The sequence below is a fragment of the Rattus rattus genome, chromosome 1 (genome assembly GCF_011064425.1).
Source record: "Rattus rattus isolate New Zealand chromosome 1, Rrattus_CSIRO_v1, whole genome shotgun sequence".
Taxonomy (NCBI): domain Eukaryota; kingdom Metazoa; phylum Chordata; class Mammalia; order Rodentia; family Muridae; genus Rattus; species Rattus rattus.
The window spans coordinates 157,526,685-157,553,923 of record NC_046154.1 but is presented as its reverse complement, the minus strand read 5'-3'; the positions used below and the strand labels follow the sequence as shown (position 1 = coordinate 157,553,923).

The 27,239-nt window shown below is 43.4% G+C and overlaps 1 protein-coding gene, 1 long non-coding RNA gene and 1 pseudogene across 2 annotated transcripts; 2 read left to right on the top strand and 1 right to left on the bottom strand.

Moving 5' to 3' along the window:
• The first annotated feature begins 641 nt into the window (after positions 1-641).
• Positions 642-20,135, top strand: LOC116906915 (zinc finger protein 883-like). The gene is given in 5 exon segments (XM_032909839.1): positions 642-753; positions 15,761-15,887; positions 16,076-16,130; positions 17,037-18,554; positions 18,556-20,135. Coding segments are annotated over 5 exon segments (1,779 nt in total). The 5' UTR covers positions 642-732; the 3' UTR covers positions 18,614-20,135.
• LOC116906922 lies at positions 926-4,971 on the top strand. Its single transcript, XR_004388781.1, has 2 exons — positions 926-1,085; positions 3,789-4,971. It is a non-coding gene; the product is annotated as an uncharacterized LOC116906922 (long non-coding RNA).
• A 1,487-nt stretch (positions 20,136-21,622) lies between the features above and the next one.
• LOC116907662 lies at positions 21,623-24,598 on the bottom strand (annotated as a pseudogene).
• Between the last annotated feature and the right edge of the window lie 2,641 nt (positions 24,599-27,239).

Genomic DNA, 27,239 nt, shown 5'->3' with positions numbered 1-27,239 from the left:
AAAGGGGATTGGTTCAGTAGCAGTGCATAGTGGCCCCTGCCTTTAAATTCCAGCACCCTGGAAGCAAAGTTCCCGACAAGCCTGGTCTGTATGCGAGCACTTGGACAGCCACAGCGGCTTAACAGAGATTCTCCCTCAAAAACAACAATAAAAACAAGCAAACAAAATCAATAAATTGAAACATAAGGTATGAGCGAGCTTTGCAACACTTTTGCCTCATTCCTAGTTCATGAGTTTGCATAGTAGGCCCTCCTTGTTCCTGTCCCTAGGGATTCCTTTGATTCTGTGGGTTTTCCCATTAAAAGTTTGAATCAGGATAGTCCAGGACACTGTGAGCAAAGCAATAGAGGGCCCCAGAGTTCACAAGAGTGTGAGCCGCAAAACGTAGCTGTCCCCCTTAAATGTAAAGTTAAAAACAAGGTCGGAACGGGCTTAGCCCACCTTAAAAAACAAAACGAAAACAAAATACGGGCTTACAAAAGAATCTGCCATTCTAACTGCATTGGGGAAGACGACTGTTATTAATTAAGGCATTTAAGCTCGAGGTAGTCACTATCTTTCCGCAATCGGGGATGCTGTTACTGCTGCTCCTGAACTGTCCAATCAAGAACCCGTATATTCGGAAGGCCCCGCCCTTGCCGCCATGTTTGAGTCTTGTGTTGTTGAGAAGGTCTGTGGTTTGGGGTCTGGACTATCTCTCCTGCTTTTAGGCCTATTAGGAAGAACACCTGGATGCATCTGAAAGAGGAAATGGTGAGTGTGCCTTGGGCTCCTGGAGTCGTAAGTGAAAGATTTGTGACACTGCAGAGTCTGTGGCGCTGTTGTGGGCTGTTCCCTTGGTGCTGTGCAGCCGACTGTGCCCTGGAGCCTGGGTGATCCCCAAAGCTCTGGAATTGTGTGCAGAGCAGGCGGCCGGGCACCTGTTCTGCACTAGGGAAGCTACTTCGTCCCAGGCCTCTCTCTTCATGGGGTGAGTCCTCATGGAACCTGCGCCTCCGCAGACACTGCAGCAATGACAGGTTGAGCCCAGACTGTGGTGTAAGGGGACTTGGGTGGTGTGAGCAGTTGCTCGTTTGCCCTTACAGGTATGTCTGCTGCTTTACTCTCAGCGCCTTTGCAAATTATATTTTTCTTAGTACTGGAGCTGAACACTAGGCCTGGACAAGGACTTTGACTTTAGGCTACGTTCCTCGAACCTCAATTTATGCTCGCGATGTGTGTGTGTGTGTGTGTGTGTGTGTGTGTGTGTGTGTGTGTGTGTGTGTGTGTGTGTGTGTTCTGACCTTTTGAAAATGAGATTAAAGAGTATTTAGTTGTGCCCTCTGTAATTTTTCAATCTTAGAGTAAGTAGAGAAGTACTTTGATTTTTTTTTTTTTTCCCCATTGACCAATTCTGAGGCCAAAGTTTGGGTTTTTAAAAAGCTTTCCCAGACTTGGTGTTTGTGAGCCCTGTGAAGGACATCAGATGATTGTGAACGTACTTCGTTTGCTTTGTGCTCGAAGCCGCTTCTCCAAATAGAATCAGCTGTGACTGGAAGTATTTGATCAGTATTTACTAGATGATATTCTTTGGGGTGGGGAGAATTTAGTATTTTCAGTAGAATATTCATTTGTACAATTGATTTCTGTCAGTTCATGGACTTGAGTATTCAGTTTCCTTACCATTTGAAGTTGTCGTCGCTGAAGTCTTTTTACCCTTTTGCTGGTAATTCTTTTCCTGTTACTATGAATGGTATTTTGTTCCTGATTTTCTCTTTCACTCTAATCTTCATTGGAGTAGAGAAATGATATTGCTTACTGTATATTGATTTTTACCTCCTACTATTTTTTAAAAAGTATTAAATGCTATAAAAATTATTACTCTTTAAAATTCTCTCTGTATTGTATCCATGCTCAAATTTATGGGGATGTTGGCAGAGTACTAGATAATTTTAGCTAATTATAGGTAAAATACCGAGAAGTTGCATATTAAAATGAGAAAGAAATTGGAGAGGGTAACAGTATACTATTACTTGAAAATTAAATTATTTGTACAATGAATTTTTTAAAACTTGGGGTAAACGGTATTTAGAAAAGAGCACTTTTGATTTTCTAATAGAAATTGAAAAGAAAATTAAAAGGAAAGTGTAGGGTCTCCAGAGATGGATGGCTCAAGGGTCAAGAATGCTTACTACTTTGACAGAGGACTTGGATTCTGTTCCCAGAGCCAGGTTGGAGAGCTCACAGACACCTGTAAATCCAGCTCCTGACATTCTCCTCTGGCCTCTAGAACCTGTGCACGAATCGTGTACACACAGACATATGCAAAGACATATAAAAAAATAAATCTTAAGGAAGGAAAATCAAGCAAAATATAGTTTATTGCAATGAGAGCAGTTACACATAAAAGACTTAGAAATTTTTGTTAACGATTGTCCATTTCAATGTCAGATGTGTGTATGAGCCATTGCTGATCATAGTGAAATCCTGAAATTCCACCAATTGCTTCTCGGTTAATGGTGGGGCTTTGGAAGCCACTCCCAAGTCCATGGCTGAGGTTTTTCACTGGCATGATCTCATGCAGAACGTGTGTGGGCAGCCACAACTATTGTTAACTTATGTACGCTGCAGCCATGCCATGCCATGCACTGGGAACACAGCATTTCACGTTACTCCAGCCGTTAGATTTCCACTTCAGGAAGGAGGTAGGTGTTGCTGTGATAGGCCTGACCATGTTTTTGTTTGGAGGAATGTAGATTTGGGAACTTTGGCTTTAGAATGCCATGAAACATTTAAGTGGGACTTAATGGGCCATCCTAGTAGGAGTAATGAAGACATTGGTGCTGAGGGTGATTTGAACTCAGGAGCTCGTTCTTATGATGTTTCCATGAAGAATGTTGCTGCTTTTTATCCTTGTCTGAAGAGTCTGCTGAGGAGAAGGTAAAGAGATTTATCTTAATTGCATTGACAAAGGAAGTCTCAGAAAAGCTCAGCATAGATTTTGTCCTCTGGTGTACTCTCATGGAGAGCATTTTGAGCAAACATAGCCAGTTTAGGAAGGGAAAATGCAAAATGATTAGTTCAAGTAATAAAAGGGCACCAGGAAGTACAGTGGAGCTAAATCCTGTATTTGAGGAGATTAACAGATTAAGGGAGTGGTTAGTTTGGGGCAAGATCCCACTAGCTAAGCTTAGTTTATACATTTGCCATTGAACTAGGAGTAGTTATATCATGTTGGCATTATTATTACTTGCCTATTGTTTTCATTTGGACTTTTAATCTGGAATGAACTATAATCCAGAAATGGAGGACACAGACTTTTGACCCAGATCTTGAGGAACAGTGGCCATGAAAAGCATAGGGCCACATAGGGCATAGTAGTACATCCCTTTAATTCCAGGAGATAGGCAAGCGGATCTCTGAGTTCAAGGCTAGCCTAAGGTAGTTCTAAGTAGAGATGTGGTGGTACACACCTTTAGTCCCAGAACTGAGGAGACAGAGGCAGATTTCTGAGTTCAAAGTCTACAGAGCAAGCTACAGGACAGCCAAGCTTAGGCAGTGAAGAAGCTGAAAAACAGAAACCTGGTAGTGATATAATAGCACAAGGGGGCCATGACCCAGCTCAAGCAAGCATCAGAGTCAAGAGTAGAAGGGACTACGGGGACAATTGATATTAGTCAGCTGGAGCTAAGAAATTAGTGGTGATTAAGAAGAGACCAGCATCACTGAGGTGAAGTTTTTCGGGAAAGTTTTATCTAAGAACACAAGCTGTGGTCCAGAGATAACTAAGGTTATATCTTGTGCTGCAGCTGGATTTGGTAATGTGGAATATATAATGGCTTTGAAGCCATGAAGGGATCATGGAGAGCAGCTGAGGCTTGGCACTGTGGGAGGCCAAGGAAGGCCATTGGTGAAGGTGCAGTGTCAGTTGAAGCCTGGTACCATGAAGGGAGCCCGTGAGAGGCCATTGGTGAAGCCTAGTTGCAGCAGAAGACTGCAGCACACTGGAGACGCCAGTACCATGGGATGATAACCAAGAACAGCAGCAGCAGTGGAGTAGAGTCAACCAGAGCCTAGAGTGCTACATTGGGCAGAGCTGGAGAAGGGACGCTAGCCTTTTGGAGGACCTCAAAGGATCATGTGTGGATCCCGGACATTGGAACAAAAAACTGTAAAGTCGAAATTGCCTTGGATACCCCAAGATATGAAAGATACGGGCTGAGGAAAGCTGCTATCAGGGAGTGAAAACAGCACAAAAGAAATGAAGTTTGTTTTTGCTGGATGCCAGATCTGTCAACAACACTCAACAAGGATGAAAGGAGTTAGAGATCTGAAGAGCGCTTTGACATTGGACATGGAGACATGGAGTTTGGAGTTTGACCAACTAGTATTTTCTTGCTTTGGTCCAGTATTTCCTTGCTATGATGTTTTGGAATAATTATGTATATCCTATGCCATGATATGTTGGAAGCATGTGATCTGTGTTTTGATTTTGATTTTATAGGAGATTACAGTTAAGAGATTGCATGAATCGCAAGAGAGACTTTGAACTTTGGACTTTCAACACTGATGAGACTGATAGACCATGGGGGTTTTTCAAGTTGGACTAAATGTATTTTTGCGTTATGCCATGGCTAGGAGTGGCCCCCACAGAGTCATGTGTTTCAACAAGTCTATGGAGGCCAGAGAGTGGAATGTGGTGATTTGAATATGCTTGGCCCAAAAGAAGTGGTGCTGTTAGGAGGTGTGGCCTTGTTGGAGGAAGTGTGTCACTGTGGTGATGAGCTTTGGAAGTCTCCTACTATGCTCAGGCTGCACCCATTACAGAAGAGAGCTTCCTCCTTGCTGCCAGAGGATGCCAGTCTTTCTCCAGCCCGCAGTTGGATCAACATGCAGAATTCTCAGCTCCTTCTATAGCACCATGTCTGCCTGGATGTTCCCATGCTTCCTGCCATGTGAACCAACACTGATTAAATGTTGTCCCTTATACAAGTTGCCTTGGTCATGGTGTCTTTTCACAGAAATGGAAACCCTAACTAAGACAGGATGCTACTGGGGGCTCTCTGACCAGTAACCTATATGATGATGACCAGTCCCTATGGCATTTGGGAGCAACATTATTCACTAATATGTGGTACTTCTTTTTGTTTAGATCTATGTGGGCTTGTGGCCAGCCTGGTCTGCATACAGAGTTCCAGGCCAACAAAGTCTACATAGTAAGACTTTGTTTCCTATTCCAAGAAAAATGTATTTTAAATTAGCTTACAAACTAATGGTGTTTCATGATTCTACTTCACACATCTTTAGTTTTGGTTAACCCAGTTCCTAAACCTCCCAGTTCCTAAACCTCCTTTGTTCTAATGCTCCATCCACATCCCTCCTTAACTCTTCAGTTTCCAGTATTTTCTCACTGTTCACTCCTTGCATATGTTCTATTAGAACCTTGATTTGTATAACTTCTTCTTGTGAATTTCATTTTGTTTAAGTCTTTTTCTGGCCCTTCCTTTTCCTATCTCTGTCATTCCCAAACCTGCTTGAGCCCTTTTGTCCCCAGTATTCCTCTTTCCTTTCTTCTTATTATTTATTTATTATTTACACGCCATACAACTTTCTGCCTGCATGTATGACTGCAAGCCAGAAGAGGGCACTAGACCTCATTACAAATGGTTGTGGACCTCCATGTGGTTGCTGGGAATTGAACTCAGGACCTCTGGAAGAGCAGTCAGTGCTCTTAACCACTGAGCCATCTCTCCAGCCCCTCCTCTTTACTTTCAGTTTACCCATATACTATCCCTTCATAATCCTCCCGCCACCACCCACCTCCCCCAATAGCCTACTTTTGCTTTCTTATCCTCCGTATATACTCAGAAACACAAAAACAAAAGATTGGAACCTAGAAACTTCATCGGAGGAAGACCTCTCAGGGCTTTTCTTTTTGAGCTTGGGTGAACCTCCTCAGTATAAATTTGTTAGTTCCATTTATGTACCTGAAATTTTCATGAAAATTTCATTCTTCTGTATAGCAGAATAATATTCCATGGTGCATATATACCATATTTTCATTATCCATAAGTTAGGGAATATCTAAGTTGATCCTAGTGCCTACGTATTATGAATTGGTCAGCAATGAATATGGTTTTGCAAGTGTCTCTATAAGATACAAAGTGTTTTGGATGTACAGGAGTGGTACAGCTAGGCCATATGGTAAATCTATTTCAAGTTTTTACATTTTTCATTTATTTTTATCTGTATGGATACTTTTCCTGCATGTGTGTCTGTAGACTGCAAGTATGTAGTATCTGTGGAAGCCAGAAGAAAGTATTGAATTCTCTGCTCTGGAATTGCAGACAGTTATGAGATAGCCTGTAAGTGCTAACAAAGTAAGGAGATAGCCTGTAAGTGCTAACAATGTAATCTGGGGCCTCTGGAAGCCCTTCCTGTGCTCTTAACTGCTGAACCATCTTTTCAGCCTTATTTATTTATTTATTTATTTTTAATTTCAGAAACCTCCAGACTGGTTACCAGAGTACCAGAGGTCACACGCTAGTTTACATTTTCTCCTTGTACCTACAGTCAGCCCAGCATCCTTTCTATGTCTCATGAGAGATTCTTAATGCGGTTGCAAGGTCCAGACAAATGAAACTAGATCATGACGGTGTATATGATCCAAATGGTGTGGTTGACTCTCCCATACTCACACCTTTGAGTCTGGCTTACCCACACCCCCACCACCAGGCAGGGCCAGCTCCAGTGTGTGCTCAACTCCAAATGGATTAAGGACCTTGACACACAACTTGATATCCAGAAATTTCTAGATAAAAATTTGATAGGTACACTTCAGTTTACAGGTGCGGGTAAGGACTTTCTTTTTTCTTTTTCTTTTTTTTTTTTTTTATTAACTTGAGTATTTCTTATATACATTTCGAGTGTTATTCCCTTTCCCAGTTTCCGGGCAAACATCCCCCTACCCCCTCCCCTTCTTTATGGGTGTTCCCCTCCCCATCCTCCCCCCCTTGCCGCCCTCCCCCCAACAATCTAGTTCACTGGGGGTTCAGTCTTAGCAGGACACAGGGCTTCCCCTTCCACTGGTGCTCTTACTAGGATATTCATTGCTACCTATGAGGTCAGAGTCCAGGGTCAGTCCATGTATAGTCTTTAGGTAGTGGCTTAGTCCCTGGAAGCTCTGGTTCTTGGCATTGTTGTTCATATGGGGTCTCGAGCCCCTTCAAGCTCTTCCAGTTCTTTCTCTGATTCCTTCAACGGGGGTCCTATTCTCAGTTCAGTGGTTTGCTGCTGGCATTCGCCTCTGTGTTTGCTGTATTCTGGCTGTGTCTCTCGGGAGAGATCTACATCCGGCTCCTGTCGGCCTGCACTTCTTTGCTTCATCCATCTTGTCTAATTGGATGGCTGTATATGCATGGGCCACATGTGGGGCAGGCTCTGAATGGGTGTTCCTTCTGTGTCTGTTTTAATCTTTGCCTTTCTATTCCCTGCCAAGGGTATTCTTGTTCCCCTTTTAAAGAAGGAGTGAAGCATTCACATTTTGATCATCCGTCTTGAGTTTAATTTGTTCTAGGCATCTAGGGTAATTCAAGCATTTGGGCAAATAGCCACTTATCAATGAGTGCATACCATGTGTGTTCTTCTGTGATTGGGTTAGCTCACTCAGGATGATATTTTCCAGTTCCGACCATTTGTCTACGAATTTCATAAAGTCATTGTTTTTGATAGCTGAGGACTTTCTAAGTAGGACTCCAGTAGTTTGAACTAACAAGTAAGCCAAATGGGATTTCATGAAACTGAAACCTTATATACAGCAAAATAAGGGGTTGAGTGAAGAGGCAGCCCGCAGAATGGAAGAAAACCAATTACACGTCTAATTGGATTAGTGTCTAAGGCGTATAAAACAATTTTAAAAACAACTAAAAAATATCAAACACCAAGTAAAATGTAGACTGTGTCCCCTCTCCCTAACACACACACACAGGCCTGGCAATGGTCAAAGAAGACACCTTGTTGGTAGTGGTGTCCTACATCATCAGCTGATGGCAGGCAGTCCTTTGTTCATCCTAGCGTGATACCTCACTTGGTGGCCAAAGCAGTGTTATGCCTAGAACTCATGAAAATCAGATTAAATCAAATCTTCCTTCTGCACTGTGCAGGAGGAGGAAGACAGGGCGAGAACTGCAGACAGCCAGGCCGTGAACAGACCTGCCCTCCAGTGCATGGCACAGAGAGGCATAGTCACCACTCAACTGTCACACCGGCCAGCATGGATGTCACCCAGGGGCCTGCCAGTCTCATGGCCAGCCTGTAGCAGAAGCAGCCACAATGTGACACCTGCGGCAGCACTAGGAAAAGAGGGCCCTGCACCATGCCCAAGCACACACTGGAGCTGGCCCTGCCTGGTGGTGGGGGTGTGGGTAAGCCAGACTCAAAGGTGTGAGTATGGGAGAGCTGACCGCACCATTTGTCTACCATGGGTGGGTGTGAACGAAGAGATGATGCCCCCTGTACCCCCTCACCACCTCTGGCAGTCAGGAACACTTCCCGAAGGGTCATTAGCCCGGGAGAGCTATGCCTGCCCCTTACCAGCTGCAGCACTCAGCTGTGCACCGCCCCTGGGCATTACAGCAGCGCTGGCCATCTATCCCCGAGGGCAAGAACATGGGAAAGCTGGCCCTGCCACTCTTATGTGAGGTGGCCTGGGTCGAGGGGAGATGCCACCTGTGGGAGTCAGGGTCATGAGAGTAGGTGAGCTGACCCTGGCCCTCACCAGCTGTAGCACTAGGGAGAGTAGGGCCCTGTACCTCACCTGGGCAGTGCAACAGGGCTGGCCCTGGTTGAGCTGGCTCTGCCTGAGGGTGAGAACACTGGGGAACTGGCCCAACTTGTCTCCTGTGAGGTGGTGTGGGGAGAGGTGTGTTCCCCGTGCCCCCGTCCCCCGCCCCTCTCCAACTGCAGCAGTCAGGAGACCTGGTCCTGTTCCTTGCCAACTAGAGCACTCAGGAGAGCAGGCACTGTGCCTCACCTGGGCAGCACAGTAGGGATCTGGCTCTGCCCACTCATCTACAATGAGGTGGTGTGGGCGCTGGGGTGCTGCTCTGCCCATCTTGGCTGGAGAGCTGGCTACAAAGGCATGGGAGCAGGAGAGCTGGCCCTGGCCCCTTACTGGCTTCCAGGACCCGGGGGACTGAGTCTTGCACTTCACCTGGGCAACTCAGTGGTGTTGACGCTGATGGCAATGGCATGAGTCAGCCCCCAAGGGGTGAGAACAAGAGAGCTGTCTCCCCAGCCCCTCACAGACTGTAGCACTTGGGAAAATGGGCCCCAGGCCTTGACTGGGGGGTCACAGTGGAGCTGGATCTATAGGCATGGGTGCAGGGGACCTAGCTCTGAAAGCATGAGCGTCGGAAAGCTGATTCCATTAAAGCTGATCCCCCGCCCTCCTGCCGATGGTGGCATTGGGTGGCCAGCGCTGAGAGGCTCACTCTAGTGTTGAAGATAAGGGAGAGCCAGCGGCTGAACAGCTCAGCTCACACCCAGGCCCAGATCCAGAGCTCTGAATTAGCCCACCCCAAATCTCTATCATCTGCCGCCAGTTGTGATGTGTGAAAGGGCCAGCCCCGCTGTTCCAGAGCTGCAGGACCTCCATGGCACTGGACACCAACAGGATAACGAGAAGGAGTCCCGATGAAGATCCAATATTGATGATGTCACAGCAGTCCGATCTCAAACCAGACCAGTGACTCACTGCAACATTTGCTAGTGAAGATTGTGTGGACAGAAAACTATACTGTGGGGCACACTGACATACTACAGCTTCCATGATGAGACATTCTCTATGCTTTGTCTTTTGTTGCTTGTGTTGTTGCTTTGTGGTTTTTGGCTTTGAAGGCAAAGGGCATGTATGAGGGAACGGAGATGAGCAGTACTGGGTACATGACGGGGAACTCACAAAGAATCAATAAAAGTTCAAAAAGAAAAAGTGTGGACTGTGACATCCAGGCATGGTAGCCATTGCCTTTAATCCTGGCACTCAGGAGGCAAAGGCGAATGGAACTCTTGAGTTCAAGGCCAGCCTGGTCTACAGAGTGAGTTCCAGGACAGCCAGGGCTACACAGAGAGGCCCTTTCTTTAAAGCCCGGAAGAAGAGGAACAAGAAGACAATGATCACAACTGTGGAACTGAACAGAACATTCTCATAAGAAACGCAGATGACTGGTACATACTTAAAAGGGTTCAGCATGCTCAGCCATTAGGAAATACAGATGAAAATGGATGGGTGTGGCCTCATCCATTGGAGCGCAATCAGCCCACCTGTAGGCACAAAGGCCATCAGGAAGTGCATCCCGAGTCTGTGCTGGAGTTTGACTGGCCTAATCTAAAGTGTTGTGAAAATTTCATACTTTGACGCATCTATGATAAAGATATGATTGTTTTGATGTGTGATATTGAGGTCTTAAGAATAGGTGCCCTGTTTTCTTGGTATTTTTGTCCACTTATTTTCTTCCATAAAATCACATCTTCATCCTTGTCAGAGACTTAATATGTCATTTTCATAATGCATCTGGTTTTAATCCTATGCACTCCTAAGTATGTTTAAGCATAATACTGTAAATAATGGTTTTCCTTTAAAAAAAAATTCTTTGAAGGGTACAATTCGTCTTAATGAGCTTTCAGCAAAAACTAGCTAATACTGGATTGGTCCAATTTCCATATGTCCTGGATGCGTACTGGTTTGTATTTGACTAGACATAGGTCTTTGTTAAGGGTTTTCTAAGGGGAGGAACTTATTTCCATCATTTGATGCAGGGGTGTGGAGGGTGTCCCAGGTTGCTACCCTGTGCGTAGGTGCCTAGTTGAGTGGTGTATGTACATCGCCCAAGACAAGTGAAGTCCCATGTCGCTAAAGCCTTTCCTATGACTTAATATGTTTGTGGCAACTTCCAGTTGGAGAACACAAACCCCCAGTAAGCCTCTTATAAAGGCATTGACCCGTGAGTTGAGTTACTGTTTGGATGAGAGTTGGGGAACGTTTATCTAGTAAAGAGAGTCAAGGAAATGCTATGATTTGAGAGAGCCTGCTTCCTTGGGAGTTGATTAGGAAATAGGAGAGAAATGATCCATAAAATGACTGTTAGTCCATAATTGGAGAGAACAGGTTATTGCAACTTACGTTACAAAAAAGGGCTCTTGAGTCCTCAAGTGTACACATTGTACTAGGGTAGAAGAAGAGAGATTTGAAAAGGTCACAAGGTGTTAAGGCACGGGAAGGAGGATGAAAGTTACTCATATTAGACCGTCATTAACCTGACAGTTTGTCTTAACCAGCAGGGTCTGATTTGCCCAATTCGGTGAGCTAGCTACCTTGAAATGGCCTGACACCGCCATGACTCTTAATTATATAATGTAGGCCAGAAGTTTTTTGTTTTTTGTTTTTTGTTTTGTTTTGTTTTGTTTTCGGAGCTGGGGACCGAACCCAGGGCCTTGCGCTTGCTAGGCAAGCGCTCTACCACTGAGCTAAATCCCCAACCCCAGGCCAGAAGTTTTAAAGAGATAAGGAGCAAAGGCTCCCAGTCAGAGGCTTGCTCTCTTGGGGTGACTGGAACTTGTGACTCAGCAATTACTCCTGGGGAGGAGTGGCTTAGTTTGCACCTTGCTCAGCCCAGAACAAAGCCATTCCCACCATTGTTCCTCAGGATTACATGTGACCAGCAACACAGTAGCTTGTAATTGTTTTCCATAGTCTGTGCCCACAAAGAGTTTTTTCTCTTTGTCCTTTTACTTTCCTACTTGTCTCCACGAGCACACACTAACTCCTGAGGTAGGGACACTTTAACTCACACGCATGTGAGAACACAAGAAGGGTAAAATAGAAGGCAAGGAAAGAAACACCTGGTTTTTATGAAAAGATCTATTTTCTTTTTTCTTATATTTTTAAATTATTTTGTATTCACCTTATATCCTGATCACAGCCCCCCTCCCTCTTCTCTTCCCAGTCCCACCCTTACAAACCCCTCCTCCCGTTGTCCCCACACTCAGAGAAGGGTGTGGTTGTAAAAATATAAAAATAAACAAGATTTATTGTTGTCTTTTTCCCTGCTAGGTCTGCACCACGGTGCCCCAAGATATCTGCTAGATATCTTGGCGGAAACACATCCCAACTCCTTGGCGGCCCAGTGTCTCCTGCCACCACACACTTTCCTACACTCAAACGTCACATAAAAGAACACACAACACAATAACCTTTGACCCAATTGGTAAGATATAATTGTCCACTTAAACATACAAAGCCCGGTACCATCCATCTCTTGAGAACATTGATAACAACCTGTAAATACACAGAGCGAGATCTTTACGTCAGCCTCCATCGTCCTGCCACATGTTCTCCCTCTCCTATCTCCTGTCTCCTCCTTTCCGTTCCAGTCTCCTCTTCCTTCAAACTTCTCTCCCACCCATCCTTCCTTCTCCAACGACAGGCCTCCTTCTATCCTGTACCTGCCCCACACCTGTACTTTACAAATTCAATGGGGAGAAGGTTCTGGTGAAGTCACCTGATTCCTGACTAGGCAGCTGTCCTTGGGGCATTGGAATTAACATCAAAATACACATAACTTCAGGGCAAACCACTACAGAAGGGAGCCCGGCTTGGGTACCACTGCGGCATCTAGCCCCAGCAGGTCTATGCACGTCCTTGCTCACAGAAGCCCATTTAGGCAGTCCAAGTAGAGGGAAAAGGCATCCATCCAATGGCAGGGAGCAGAGACCAAGGCAGCCCCTGTTCCACTTCCTAGGGGAACCCCATGAGCACCAAGCTGCACATTTGCTGTAGATTCTTTATGATCTTGTCTAAATGTATGTCAGTGTGTGAGAGACTTAGTGCCCGAAGAAGTCAGACCCCCCTGGAATTAGAGTTACCTGCAGTTCTAAGGGGAAGTGGGTTCTGGGAACACACTCCACTCCTGTTAAGAGGAATGGTTACTTTTAACTGCTGAACCATCTCTCCAGCCCTTTCAGAAATGTAGCTGCAAAGTTTGGTTTCAGTACTGAGGCATAAGGGTACTGGTTTCTGGCTTCCTTTTGTTTTAGAGTTGAAAAAGGAGTTTGAAGAAGGGTAACATGACCAGATGATTCTGATCGATAGGCTGGTTTTGGATAAGTCTTTGTTCACAGCACACGTCCTTTGCCATAATTCATCAGAATGTGGTCATAGCCATGGCCAGTTATACATAAGCATATGACAGAAAAAAGAGTATTCTTTTTTTTTTTATCTTTATTAACTTGAGTATTTCTTATTTACATTTCGATTGTTTTTCCCTTTCCCGGTTTCCGGGCAAACATCTCCCTAACCTCTCCTCCTCCCCTCTATATGGTCTTCCCCCCATCCTCCCCCATTACCACCCTCCCCCAACAATCACGTTCACTGGGGTTCAGTCTTGGCAGGACCCAGGGCTTCCCCTTCCACTGGTGCTCTTACTAGGATATTCATTGCTACCTATGAGGTTGGAGCCCAGGGTCAGTCCATGTATAGTCTTTGGGAAGTGGCTTAGTCCCTGGAAGCTCTGGTTGCTTGGCATTGTTGTTCATATGGGGTCTCGAACCCCTTCAAGCTCTTCCAGTTCTTTCTCCGATTCCTTCAAAGGGGCTCCCATTCTCAGTTCAGTGGTTTGCTGCTGGGATTCGCCTATGTATTTGCTGTATTCTAGGTGTGTCTCTCAGGAGAGATCTACATCTGGTTCCTGTCGGCCTGCACTTCTTTGCTTGATCCATCTTATCTAGTTTGGTGGCTGTATATGTATGGGCCACATGTGGGGCAGGCTCTGAATGGGTGTTCCTTCTGTCTCTGTTCTAAACTTTGCCTCCCTATTCCCTGCCAAGGGTATTCTTGTTCCCCTTTTAAAAAAGGAGTGAAGCATTCGCATTTTGGTCATCCTTCTTGAGTTTCATGTGTTCTGTGCATCTAGGGTAATTCAGGCATTTGAGCTAATAGCCACTTATCAATGAGTGCATACCATGTGTGTTTTTCTGTGATTGGGTTACCTCACTCAGGATGATATTTTCCAGTTCCATCCATTTGCCTATGAATTTCATAAAGTCATTGTTTTTGAAAGCTGAGTAATATTCCATTGTGTAGATGTACCACATTTTCTGTATCCATTCCTCTGTTGAAGGGCATCTGGGTTCTTTCCAGCTTCTGGCTATTATAAATAAGGTTGCTATGAACATAGTGGAACACGTGTCTTTGTTATATGTTAGGGCATCTTTTGGGTATATGCCCAAGAGAGGTATAGCTGGGTCCTCAGGTAGTGCAATGTCCAATTTTCTGAGGAACCTCCAGACTGATTTCCAGAATGGTTGTACCATTCTGCAATCCCACCAACAATGGAGAAGTGTTCCTCTTTTTCCACATCCTCGCCAGCATTTGTTGTCACCTGAGTTTTTGATCTTAGCCATTCTCACTGGTGTGAGGTGAAATCTCAGGGTTGTTTTGATTTGCATTTCCCTTATGACTAAAGATGTTGAACATTTCTTTAGGTGTTTCTCAGCCATTGCACATTCCTCAGCTGTGAATTCTTTGTTTAACTCTGAACCCCATTTTTAATAGGGTTATTTGTCTCCCTGCGGTCGAACTTCTTGAGTTCTTTGTATATTTTGGATATAAGCCCTCTATCTGTTGTAGGATTGGTAAAGATCTTTTCCCAATCTGTTGGTTGTCATTTTGTCTCTCAGGAGAGATCTACATCTGGTTCCTGTCGGCAGGAACTGTCCTAACAACAGTGTCCTTTGCCTTTCAGAAGCTTTGCAGTTTTATGAGATCCCATTTGTCGATTCTTGGTCTTAGAGCATAAGCCATTGGTGTTTTGTTCAGGAAATTTTCCCCAGTGCCCATGTGTTTGAGATGCTTCCCCACTTTTTCTTCACTTAGTTTGAGTGTATCTGGCTTGATGTGGAGGTCCTTGATCCACTTGGACTTAAGCTTTGTACAGGGTGATAAGAATGGATCGATCTGCATTCTTCTACATACTGACCTCCAGTTGAACCAGCACCATTTGCTGAAAATGCTATCTTTTTTCCATTGGATGGTTTTGGCTCTGAAAAAAGAGTATTCTTATAGGTTCATTTGTAAAATGTGCCTATTGCCCGTGTACCTAAAACTAGTTCTGTTCAGATCCAGATAGTCTGGATGTGTTCTAACTTGTATTTCAATGGAGTTCAGACATCGGGAAGTGTGGCTATTGGAATAATGCATTTTGATTGTGTAAAGCAGGCATACTTGCATACTGGTGCATAGAGGGTAGTAGATTGACAATAAGTTACCAGGTACAAATTTTCAGAATTGGATATTTACACTGCCCAAGCCAAGTGTGGTCTCACATTGTTGTTATTCCCAGTTCTTGCCCACTCTGTGTTGGCCCAGTGTCCACTGCTGATCTCTTTACTCAGCACGGCTGCCTTGTCTGTGATCTGCTTGTCCAAGACTTTAAGACTGCACATTCCCCTTTCCTCTGTCAAATAAATCAGTCCATTGTCTTTATAGCCAACGTCATTGTAAGCCCTGAGCAGAATGAATCCAGACCTGTGGCAAAGGTAGGGCTCAAATGCCCTCTGTTTCTGATAGAGCTCCAGTTTCTCTCTGAAATGTCACAGATGGGGATGCCTGTCTGCATTCCTATCAGCGTTCTTGTCTTCCAACTTTCACTAAAATGGCCTGGCCCTGTCAAGGCGGCAGATCTTGTCAAAATGGCAGTTAACACTAACCATTTCCCTATTGTTTTAGGAGCCAGTGACCTTTGAGGACGTGGCTCTGAACTTCAGTCCAGGAGAATGGGCTCTGTTGGATTCCAGTCAAAAGAAGCTCTACAGAGATGTGATGACGGAGACCTTTCTGAACCTGATCTCCATAGGTAACAACATACACTGCTTCCTCTGCTTCTTCAGTGAGAGAACAGCTGTTTCTTGTTCATCTGTGTGGTTTCATGAATTGAATATGGAAAGGGGACATGATGGTCACATCACGCTACAGAAAAAGGTAGACTATAAGTGTTTTCTAGTGCTGGATAAGTCATAATGGTTTCTTTTGATTGACTTCCAGGGAAAACAGAAGAAAACATTGAAGAGGACTACGCAGATGTCAGAAGAAGTCTGCGGTAATCCATGCTCAAAGAGGGAGATTGGCATCAAATATTTGCAGTTTGTTTTAGGAAATATGAAAACCAATGATCCAACTATATCTAAATGTAAATTGGTTCTTTGACAAATTTCTAAAACCTGCACTGAGTTTGTGCATCCACAGTTATTAAGGATTCCATTTAATATGTTACATTAAACAATATAAGACATTGTTGTATATATATGTGCATATATATGTATATATATAACACACTTCATGCACAAAAGTATTTAATATACATTTATCAAGTTTTCTTTAGGATTTGGATATATGTTAAGTATTGTGAATTTTAGTTTTAATTTGGCTCTAGCTTCAATAAATCTCATAAAGGATATTCAGGTATCTCGATTGCATCATGCTTGACCCATATCCTTTGCATAAGCCATATTCCCCATTGTTAACTGGTATAGAAGATTTTAAACACTTGTTCTTTGATAATTTCATACACACATGCAGCACATCTAATCGTAGATCTCTCTTCCTTCCTCGCCATCTCCTCCGGCATCCTTCCTCACATTCCTCTTCCAGTAACTTCTTGTCTTCTTTGGAAAAGAAGGGTTTCTTTCTTTTTTTTAACTTTGTTTTTGTTATTTTACATAGCCCATGGGATCTCATTAGTATTACTTCTATAGGAATGGGTGCAGGCTATTTTAATGAAGCATGGGCAACCCACAAGGGGCCAAAGTCCTGAAGAAAAAGTCCTTATAAGGGTAAACTCAACACTTAGACCAGGCTCTGTCAATGCAGGCCTCCAGCTGGTGTTACTCTGCTCCTGCAGTCGCTCTATTAACAGGAGTTAGCAACGTGAGCCACAGCTCCCAGCCCCTGGTGCTTCTCTTGGCTAATCATAAGATATTAGGTATGCCCTTTTCATATTTTGCAGAACTCAGACAGTTGAGAGAGATTGTAAATCTGAAGATGGTTCTCAGCGTGGAGAAGCCCACCACCGGACTCCAGGATATGTTGTTAACAAGGACATGTCGTCTGCATCAGCAGTGTATGAAAGCAATATGTGGGCAAGAGGCACCAGTGGTCACTCCCTTTCACAAACGCATCTCACAGGTGAAACCGGAGAGAAACCATTCGAGAGTAAGAGACATACGCACGTAGCTTTTCAGTATGAGAAACAGGCGGATTTCACGTCTGAGCCCTTTCGCATACTAGACGGTCCTAGAGAGATAGTTTATAAAAAGAAACAACCTAATGAAGCCTATGGGATTCTCACTTCTGACCAAAATTATGAGAAAATTTACAGTGAAGGTAGATATAATCAGTTTGAAAACGCCATCCGGAGATATGAAAAAATCCACACAGGCGCGAAACCATGTATGTGTAAGCAATGTGGAGAAGCCTTTGTTAATTTCAGCCAACTCGTCCTCCATGAAAGAATCCATACGGGAGAGGAATGTTATGTGTGTAACCAGTGTGGAAAAGCATTCAGACACTATTCATACCTCCAGAAACATGAAAGGATTCACAGTGGAGATACGCCCTACGTGTGTAAGCAGTGTGGCAAAGCTTTCATTCGTTCCTCACACCTTCTCGTCCACGAAAGAATTCACACTGGAGAGAAACCGTACACCTGTAAGCATTGCGGGAAAACGTTCAGCCATCACAGCGCCTGCTACAGACACGAAATAATTCACACTGAAGAGAAACCCTATGTCTGCAAGCAGTGTGGGAAAGCATTTACTTGTTCTACATCCCTTCGCAACCATGAAAGAATTCACACTGGAGAAAAACCTTACGCATGTAAGCAGTGTGGCAAATCCTTCATCCAACGTGACGCTTGCTACAATCATGAGAGAACTCACACTGGAGAGAAGCCCTACGTATGTAAGCAGTGCGGGAAAGCATTTACATGGTCCACATGCCTTCGCAACCATGAAAGGACCCACACTGGAGAGAAACCTTACACGTGTAAGCATTGTGGCAAAGCCTTCACCCATTCCAGTACCAGGTATAGTCATGAAAGAATTCATACTGGAGAGAAGCCATATGTATGTAAAAAGTGTGGCAAGGCATTCATTCATTCCAGTCATCTGATCAGCCATGAAAAGATCCACACAGGGGAAAAACCGTATCCATGCAAGCATTGTGGGAAAGCCTTCATTCAGCGTAAGGCTTGTCACAATCATGAAAGAACTCACACTGGAGAGAAACCCTATGCCTGTAAGTATTGTGAAAAAGCATTTAGGTGCTCCACATACCTTCGCAACCACGAAAGAACTCACACTGGAGAGAAACCTTATATATGTAAGCATTGTGGGAAAGCCTTTACACATCAGAGTGCCCGATACCGTCATGAACAAATTCACACTGGAGAGAAACCCTATGTATGTAAAAAATGTGGGAAAGCCTTCAGCGATTGTAGCTATCTTGTGAAGCATGAAAGAATTCATTGGAAAGAAACCTTACATATGTAGGAATAGAGAAACTTTTGTGTGTTTCACTCCTTGAAAGAGCTGACAGGAAAGAACTGAATAATTTACAGCAATGTATCTGGTGGCCTTGTCTGCACAATTTATGTGTTTGGAAGAAAGGTGAGAACAGCTCACAAGCAGGCTCAGTGGGTAAAGGTGCTTATTGCTAAACTTGATAACCTTGAGTTCCATCCCAGGGACCCATATAGTAGAAATAGAAAATTATTCTCAAAAATGAACCTGTGAATTCCATGTACACGTGTGGACTCACACACAAACACAATATTTAAAATGTGTGTGTGTGTGTGTGTGTGTGTGTGTGTGTGTGTGTGTGTGTGTGTGTAAAATAACTGAAACCTTCAAAAGTGTAGTTGTATCCCTGTTATACAAATATATATAGGACAAAATCCCATGGCACTGGGCAGGATAGGACGCGCCTTTTATTCTAGCACTGGGCGAGGTGGGGATGGGAAAGGTTAGAGAATTGTAATGGATGTAGTGGATTTGAACATCGCATGGGAAGATTAGGATGAGCCAGTTATAAGCAAGTGGAATTTTCTTTGCAAGAAGAGAAAACAAAGGTAGAAAGATAGTTCAGAGCCCAAGCTGCCCTGACAGGACCCGAGTTTGTCTCTCAGCCTCAACATTATGTGGCTTTTTCACACAACCATTTGCGATTCCAACCCTGAGAACTGTAGAATACATGTGATACACATATATGTAAATAAAATAAGTCTTTTTTAAAAATTATATGTATAAAGCAAATAGGAGAAAGTTGTGTTTTTTTCAAAACAGAATATGAAATATCATGTAGTCTAATCTTATAAGAAAAATAAATGTGGAGACTGGGCAAATTTATTTGCACAGAATATTTCTGGAAATAACCTGGAGTACAGTAAAATTATGGGCATTTTTATCATTGTTTGACTCTTATGTGAGCTCTTTGGTTTGCATTATTGTTTTTTATAGTTCTGAAATAAGATTTGGTGAAGAATGTCATGATTTTGCCTGCCTATATTGCCTGGTGCTTGAACTGCTGAAGCTACCAAGACACTATCTCTAACAGTAGCAACCACAACCATTTAAAAGACCATTTGCGTTGAGGCGATGTGAGTTGACTAATTAACTTCAGTCCAATGGGTGTTGTTTAAATAAAGTGAGTTAATGCTCTTTCTACTTTACTGTAGAACCGTTTGACTCATTGAACTGATACATATGTAATAAAACAGACTTAATTTAATCTCGTTGTGGTTATTTGAGTGTGGTTCATTTGAGAGGGAAAATGTAAGCTTTTTAAAAGTACTTTCCTACTATATTATATGTCATTTTTTAAAAATTATTAATTCCTTTGCAATTTCCTTGCATTTATGTGAAAAATGGAATGTTTCTGGTGTTTGTATAGATTTTATATTTTGTGCTTTTCATGTATGTGCTCTAAGAGTGTTTTGTTTCTTTTTCGTTTATAGACGGGATCTTACTATGTATGCTTGGCTGGCCTAGAGCTCACAGAGTTCCTGCCTTTGCCTCCAAAAAGTTGACATTAAAACTTACACCACCACCTCTGGCTCAAATGAGATTTGTGTATATGTGTTTTACAGGGGTTTTGTTTGTTTGTTGTTTGTTGTTTTGTTTTCATTTGGTTTTTTTGTTTGCTTGTTTGAGAAAGGGTCTCATGGTGTAGCTCTGGCTGTCCTAGTACTAACTCTATACAACCTGACCTCAGGCATACAGATTCACCTGCCTCTGACTTCCAATGGCCAGAGTTAAAGTGCACAAGCCAATGTTTGGCTATGTTTTGCAGGGAGTTTTTTCGGGGAGAAATGATAAAAAAAAAATTGTTATTGGTGAGTGTGCATGTTTAAGCTGACCCTCATGTGGGTGCCTGTGGAGGCCACAATTATCAGATTCTTGGAGTTGGAGTTTTAGGTTGTTGTCAGCTGAAATGGGTGCTGGGAACTGAAGTCGACTCTGAAGTCGAGCAAGAGATCTTAACTGCCGAGCCACCTCTCCAGTCCTTTCTTAACTTTTCTGACAGTCTTACATACTTACATAATTAATTTCAGTCCTTTTTTCCTCTCCCACATTCCTTTCAGCTCCCTCCCTCTCCTGATGAGATCCTTAACAAGTCCCCTTCTTTTCTCCACGTCTTATGTGTGCCCCCACTAAGTCTAACTCAAGTTTCTTGCACAAGCATAGATTAGAAATGATCTTCTGCAGAGCAAATTGTCTGAGCGTATACCACTGAAAAGATGGCCATTCCTCCCAGCAAGCGTGAATCGTCAATAGTATCTGTTATGTAGCCCTGGATGTTCTGGAACTGGCTATGCAGACCAAGTGTATAACTCTGCTAACTCATGGAGTTCTGCCTACTTCTGCCTCCTATGCTGGGACTAAAGGTGTATTCCACTCTGCTCAGCAAGTTTTTACATGCTTTCGCTGCACTTCTTTTTTATCCTCTATCCTTGTTCTACCCCCTCGTCTGCACATTCCCTGGGCCTGGGAGGGAGTGACCCATTTAGGAATCAACACTCTACCATGACTTATGGCGCTTGGCCAGGTATGGGTTTCTAGCATCTCTGATGGAGAATGTGTAGAGTATTAATCTCTCATTGTGGGTGCTTACAAGATGGTGTGACCAGGTGAACATGTAGCGATATTGTAATAATTTCCCCCTCCCCTAGGACCTATGACCTCACCAGCCACAGGCTCTTAAACTGGGTTTGAAAAACTAAGTATGCATCTCTTGTCAACAAACAAAGCCTCCGGTACAGGGACACATCCAATTGAGTTGTTGGCCCATAGAAGTCCCAGGATGTTCCCAAGACAATAGGCTGTTGTCTGAAAACTGACAGCAAGGTCCCATGCTTAAGACAACACCTATACAACTCATTGAACATGGGGAGGAAGAGCTGCATAGGCGCCTACATAGAATCCTCACTGCATCTTCTAGTGTCTTTGGTATGGGAAGGCTACCAAGAAAGGAAATGAAAATTCCAACCCAGCCACAAACTATTTGATCTACCGACTGTTCTGCCTGCAAAATATGCTAGGGCAATGCTAACACGAAGCCTGTGGGAGTAACCAATGTCATTTGACTTATGATCCTCTCCATGACGTGGAGTCCATACCAATAATGGGTGACCAAGAACCAGAGACTAGATATTCCAGAGACCAAGAGTGTGTGTGTGTGTGTGTGTGTGTGTGTGTGTGTGTGTGTGTGTGTCCGTGTGTGTACATGCATATATAATGATACTCTGCTATATTCACAGATTGGTGCCTTATTTAGCCATCATCAGATAGGCGTCTTCCTGCAGCACATAGACACAAATACAGAGCTCTGCAGCAAGACATGTGGAGAGCATCTAAATGGGATGTCTCCATTAAATCCCTCCCCTCGGAGCTCAGGAAATCCTGCTAAAGAAGGGAGGAAAGAGTGTAGAAGCCAGAGGGTGGAGGAAACCAGAACAAGGCCCTCCCCATCAATTAAGCAAGGCTCAAAGGAACTAACAAAAACAGAAGCAGCAAACACCTGGTCTACCTGGGTCTGCACCAGGTCCTCTGCATATATATTTTATCTGGGACTCCTGAGTATCTGTACAGATGGGTCTCTGAATCTTGTATCCTTTTGTCGGTTTGCCTTGTTCAACATTCAAATGGTTTTTGTTTTATCTTATTACATTTTATTTTGTTTATTTAAAAAAAACTATTGAGAAGAAAGAGGGAGCAAGGAGAGTGGGGGCAGGCATGAGTCTCCTCCTGAGGAAATGACCTCAAATCCAGTCAGAAATGGGTTCTTCAGCCCTGTAATACTTATTGCACTGTTTTACTATTAAGGTACATGTTGCCTGATAGGTCGTTACTGTAGCTCACAGGACATCTACTTAGGCAAGGCTGTTGATATTTCTTCCCTTTCAGCCTACGTAACTGCTTCTGCCATTGTGAAGACTGGCCAATAGGTAAGCATCTTTCAGTTCCAGCTTGATTTCTCTGTGCCCTGTGGCAAAAATAAATAAATAAATAAAAATAAAAATAATACAGTAACTCCAGCAGTAGGCTCTTAACAATTCCTGCTGGTCAACCAAGAGCGATGGCAACAGATTGTATTTGGCAGGGGATCTCTGTGGCATATCCCACACTTGGCACTTGGACTTTCATTGAGTAAACTGTGGCTTCTTGTAGGAATATCATTCATCCATTGAGGGTGGCTCCATTCATAATCTAAAATTCATGTTTGGAATAAATTTATAATTTTCTAGATTTTTTTCATATATGCTGTGTTCAGTTATTCCTTTCCCTACTTATCCCTGTCCCACCACCTCCCTGCTTAGACTTTCTTAACCTCATTATTCCTTCCCTTCCAGTTTCGTATCTGATGGTTGTACCTTGCTCACTTGAGTGACTCCTTTCTATCTTCCTGACCCTTATAGCACACAATGTTAAGTGCACTGCTGCAGAAATGTGTAGGTAGGAGCTGCATAAAAGGGAGAACCTTAGGTGTTTGTCTTTCTGAGTCAGGGTTACCTCACTCGGTGTATTTTCTAAATTTCTTTTCCTTCAATTTTCATGATTTCATTCTTTACCCATGAGTTAAATTCCACTGTGTATATAAATACCAAGTTTTCACTCTCTACTCAATAATTGATAGAGTTTCAGGCAGGTGCCACTTCTTTGAATGCAAGTGTAAGTATCTCTCAGGGTTTGGGCACAGGAATAGTGTTGCTAGGTCATGTGGCCGTTCTATTTTTTTTTTTTTTTAAAGAACCTCTACACTAATTTCCATCATGGCTGCACTAACCAATATATACTTTTTTTTTGAGGTGGGTGCAGGGAACTTTATTGATGATATTCAAGGGAATAGATAGGGCTCCCTAGGTCCCTCCTGCTATTAAAGGGGTCTGGGATGGAAATCGTGAGAGATGCTCAGTATTGGGGGCCGAGTTGGGACAGGGACTCCTCAGCAACCAACAGCCTCTCTCTTGCTCTCAGTGTCCTCACTGGGGTGGGTGGTCCAGGGCTTCTTAGAGGCCATGTAGGCCATGAGGTCCACCACCCTGTTGTTGTAGCCATATTCATTGTCATACCAGGAAATGAGTCTTACAAAGTTGTTACTGAGAGCAATGCCAGCCCCAGCGTCAAAGGTGGAAGAGTGGAAGTTGCTTTGAGTAGAAGTTGCTGTTGAGTCACAGGAGACAACCTGGTCCTCAGTGTAGCCCAGGATACCCTGTAGTGGGCTCTCAGATGCCTGCTTCACCACCTTCTTGATGTCATCACACCTGGCAGGTTTCTCCAGGTGGCAAGTCAGATCCACAATGGATACATTAGGGGGTAGGAACATAGAAGGCCATGCCAACGAGCTTCCCGTTCAGCTCTGGGATGACCTTGTCCACAGTCTTGGCAGCATTAGTGGATGCAGGGATGATGTTCTGGGCTGCCTCAAAGCCATCATGCCACAGCTTTCCAGGGGGGCCATCTACAGTCTTCTGAGTGTCAGTGATAGCATGGACAGTGGTCATGAGCCCTTCCACAATGCTAAAGTTGTCATGGATGACCTTGGCCAGTGGGGCTAAGCAGTTGGTGGTGCAGGATGCATTACTGACACTCTTGAGTGAGTTGTCATATTTCTCCTGGTTCACACCCATCACAAACATGGGGGCATTGGTAGAAGGGGTGAAGATGATGACCCTTTTGGCCCACTCTTCAAGTGGGTTCCGGCCTTCTCCATGGTGGTGAAGACACCAGTAGACTCCACGACATACTCAGCACCAGCGTCACCCCATTTGATGTTAGCGGGATCTCGCTCCTGGAAGATGGTGATGGGCTTCCTGTGGATGACGAGCTTCCCATTCTCAGCCTTGGCTGTGCCGTTGAATTTGCCATGGGTAGAGTCATACTGGAACACATAGACCAGGTAGTTGAGGTCAATGAAGCCAACAATCTCCACTTTGCCAAGTGCAGAGCAGAAGGCAGCCCTGGTAACCAGGAGCCCAATACGGCCAAATCCATTCACACCGACCTTCACCATCTTGTCTACAGGACTAGGGTGACACTGCACGAGAAGATACGGCTGTCTCTGGAAAAGGGAGGAGCAGACAGCCCAACGTTCATTCTTATCAACATTAGATCAGGGTTACTATTTTCCTGTTTGTTTGTTTGTTTATCAGCATTTATTATTTGTTTTTGTGTCCTGGTCATTCTGACAGGCGTAAGATGAAAACATGAAGTTGATCAAGTTTTCATTTTTCACATGGCCTAGGCTTTTACACACTTTTTATAATTTTTTTACTGGTATTTTTCATCTTTGAAAACTTTTGTTGCACACATTTTAATGGGGTTATTTTCCATTTGTTTGGGATTATGTAGTACTTAATGTATTCTATGCAGGAATCTCTTATTAGATGTGTAGCTGGTGGAGAGTTTTCTCCCATTCTGTCGACTACTTGATTATTTGCAGGGTAGAAGTTTTCAAATTCGACACCATACCAGCAGTTGATTCTTGGCCTTATTCCTGAGCTATTAGACTCAGATTAGATTTAGAGGGTCCTATCTGTGCCTGTGTATTTTATCCTCTCTACTTTATCTTCTAGTAGCTTTGGCGTTTCAGGTCTCACATTGAACATATTGATCCATTTGAAATTAATTTTTTTATACAGAAAGAGTGATAAGGGTCACATTTCATTTTTCCACTAGTAGATAATCAGGTTTCCAAGCACCTTTTCCTGTCTTTTGTCCAATATGTATTTTTGGTTTGTAAAAGTCAAATAACTGTAGTCGTTTGAACTTCTATCTGGATCTTCAATTGTATTCCATTGGTCAGGATTTGTTTTCGTTCTACTACTATGGTCCTCTTTAAATTTTTTATTGTTGCTAGGGTTCCATAGTGTAACTTGAAATCAGGAATAGTGACACTTCCAATTGTGTTTTTATTGTTGAGGATTTTTTTTTCCACCTCCAGGATTCTCTCTGAGTTTGTGTTTTATTTATTCCTCTATTTCCCATTTTTCAGGTCTAAAACACTTTAATTCATTTCTTTTACCTGTTTTTCTTTTCCTGTATTTTTAAAGGGGATTTATTCATTCCCTCGTTAATGGCCTCCATCATCTCCATAAGGCTGGACTTTGAGTTAGGGGCTAGCCTGGTCTAGAGAGCTAGTTCCATGAAAGCAGGGATGGCCCAAAGAAACCCCATCTTAGAAAAACAAAACAAATAAGTGAAACCAAAGCCAAACCAAAAGAGAAAAAAATAATTACATATTACCCTTGTACTCTGGTCCTTGCGCTTTGGAACAAATAAACTTATTCCAATTTGAAATTTCACTGCTTGAAGACAGCATTCTCTGAGATTTCCCACCTGCCTTTTCCCCTAAAACAAAGCCTTAAATTTGCTCTATATATTCCAAACTCGTGCCTCAAAGGGAAAACACAGGATTTCATAGTAGAAACAGGGCCCAGAGAGGCTCAAGCACAGGAACCATGCGTAAGATCTGATAGGAAAGCTCAAAGATCTGAGAAGACCCAAAAGCCCATGACTGTCTCACACTTCGTGTTTCGATGTATCCATTTTCTGTCAAGAAAATTAAAACACAGAAACATTGAGCATACAATTACTCAATGGATGGATAAAATAGACACACAGGGCAAGAGTGCTCCACCACAGATTCAGAGTTGTGAGAAGCAAGCTTCAGAAAGCATTTTATTGGCCCAGGGTCATGAGGAAAGCTCCCATTCACTAGAACGAATACTCCCAAGCATCTGGATGGCACACACACCAAATAACTTAACCATGGGACTTCCTCATGCCTGCAGTGCTCCTAGGTCATGAAATAACTCTTTCAACAGCATAATATTCACCAGAGTAATAATGTCAATCAGGCACATTTAGACTATTTTATGAGTATAGATTTTTTTTTTGCACACATATCAGTGTATTTCATGTGTGTATGGTGCTGAAAGGATGACATAAACCCCATTTGTCCCCACTTAAGGACCAGACCTGATTTTTAAAAGAAGGTCATAAGACACCAGACCATAAAATCAAACAAAGTCATAAAACCTCTTCCCAAAGAACAGCCTGGGGATATCCACAAAAATGGGGAAATATCTTATCTCAGGATGGGCCATCTGTGCTGGGCAGCCCTATCTCTCTTATGGTTAAACATTCATGACATAGGAATGCAGACCACTGACCACCTGTGAACACCTACCACCCACCAATCAAATCTCAGATTACCTAGTCCCTCTAGAGAGTGCTCCCCATTCCCTATAAGAAGACCTTCACGCCTTTATCTGAGGTGGCCATTTTGGAGAATGGTTGACCCTGTATTCTGATTGTTTTCTGCAGAATAAATGCTCTTTGTCTTTGCATACTGAGTCTGGGGTCTTCAGTCAGCAATTTTTGGACCCTCATAGTGCACTGGGACATCAGAAGACACAATAGTTTTCCTTGGAACTGGAGTCACAGACTGTTGTGAGCCACCATGTGGGTGCTGGGAATCAACTGTGATCCTCTGGAAGAGAAGAATGCGCTCTTAACTGCTGAGCCACCTCTCACTCCATTGTTCACGTAAAGCTTTCAGCACAAATAAATAGTAAATTCACAACTATTTTCTACAGGAGTCTACCGAATTGTGTCTCTAAACGTGACAGGCACAGATGTTCTTCATATTA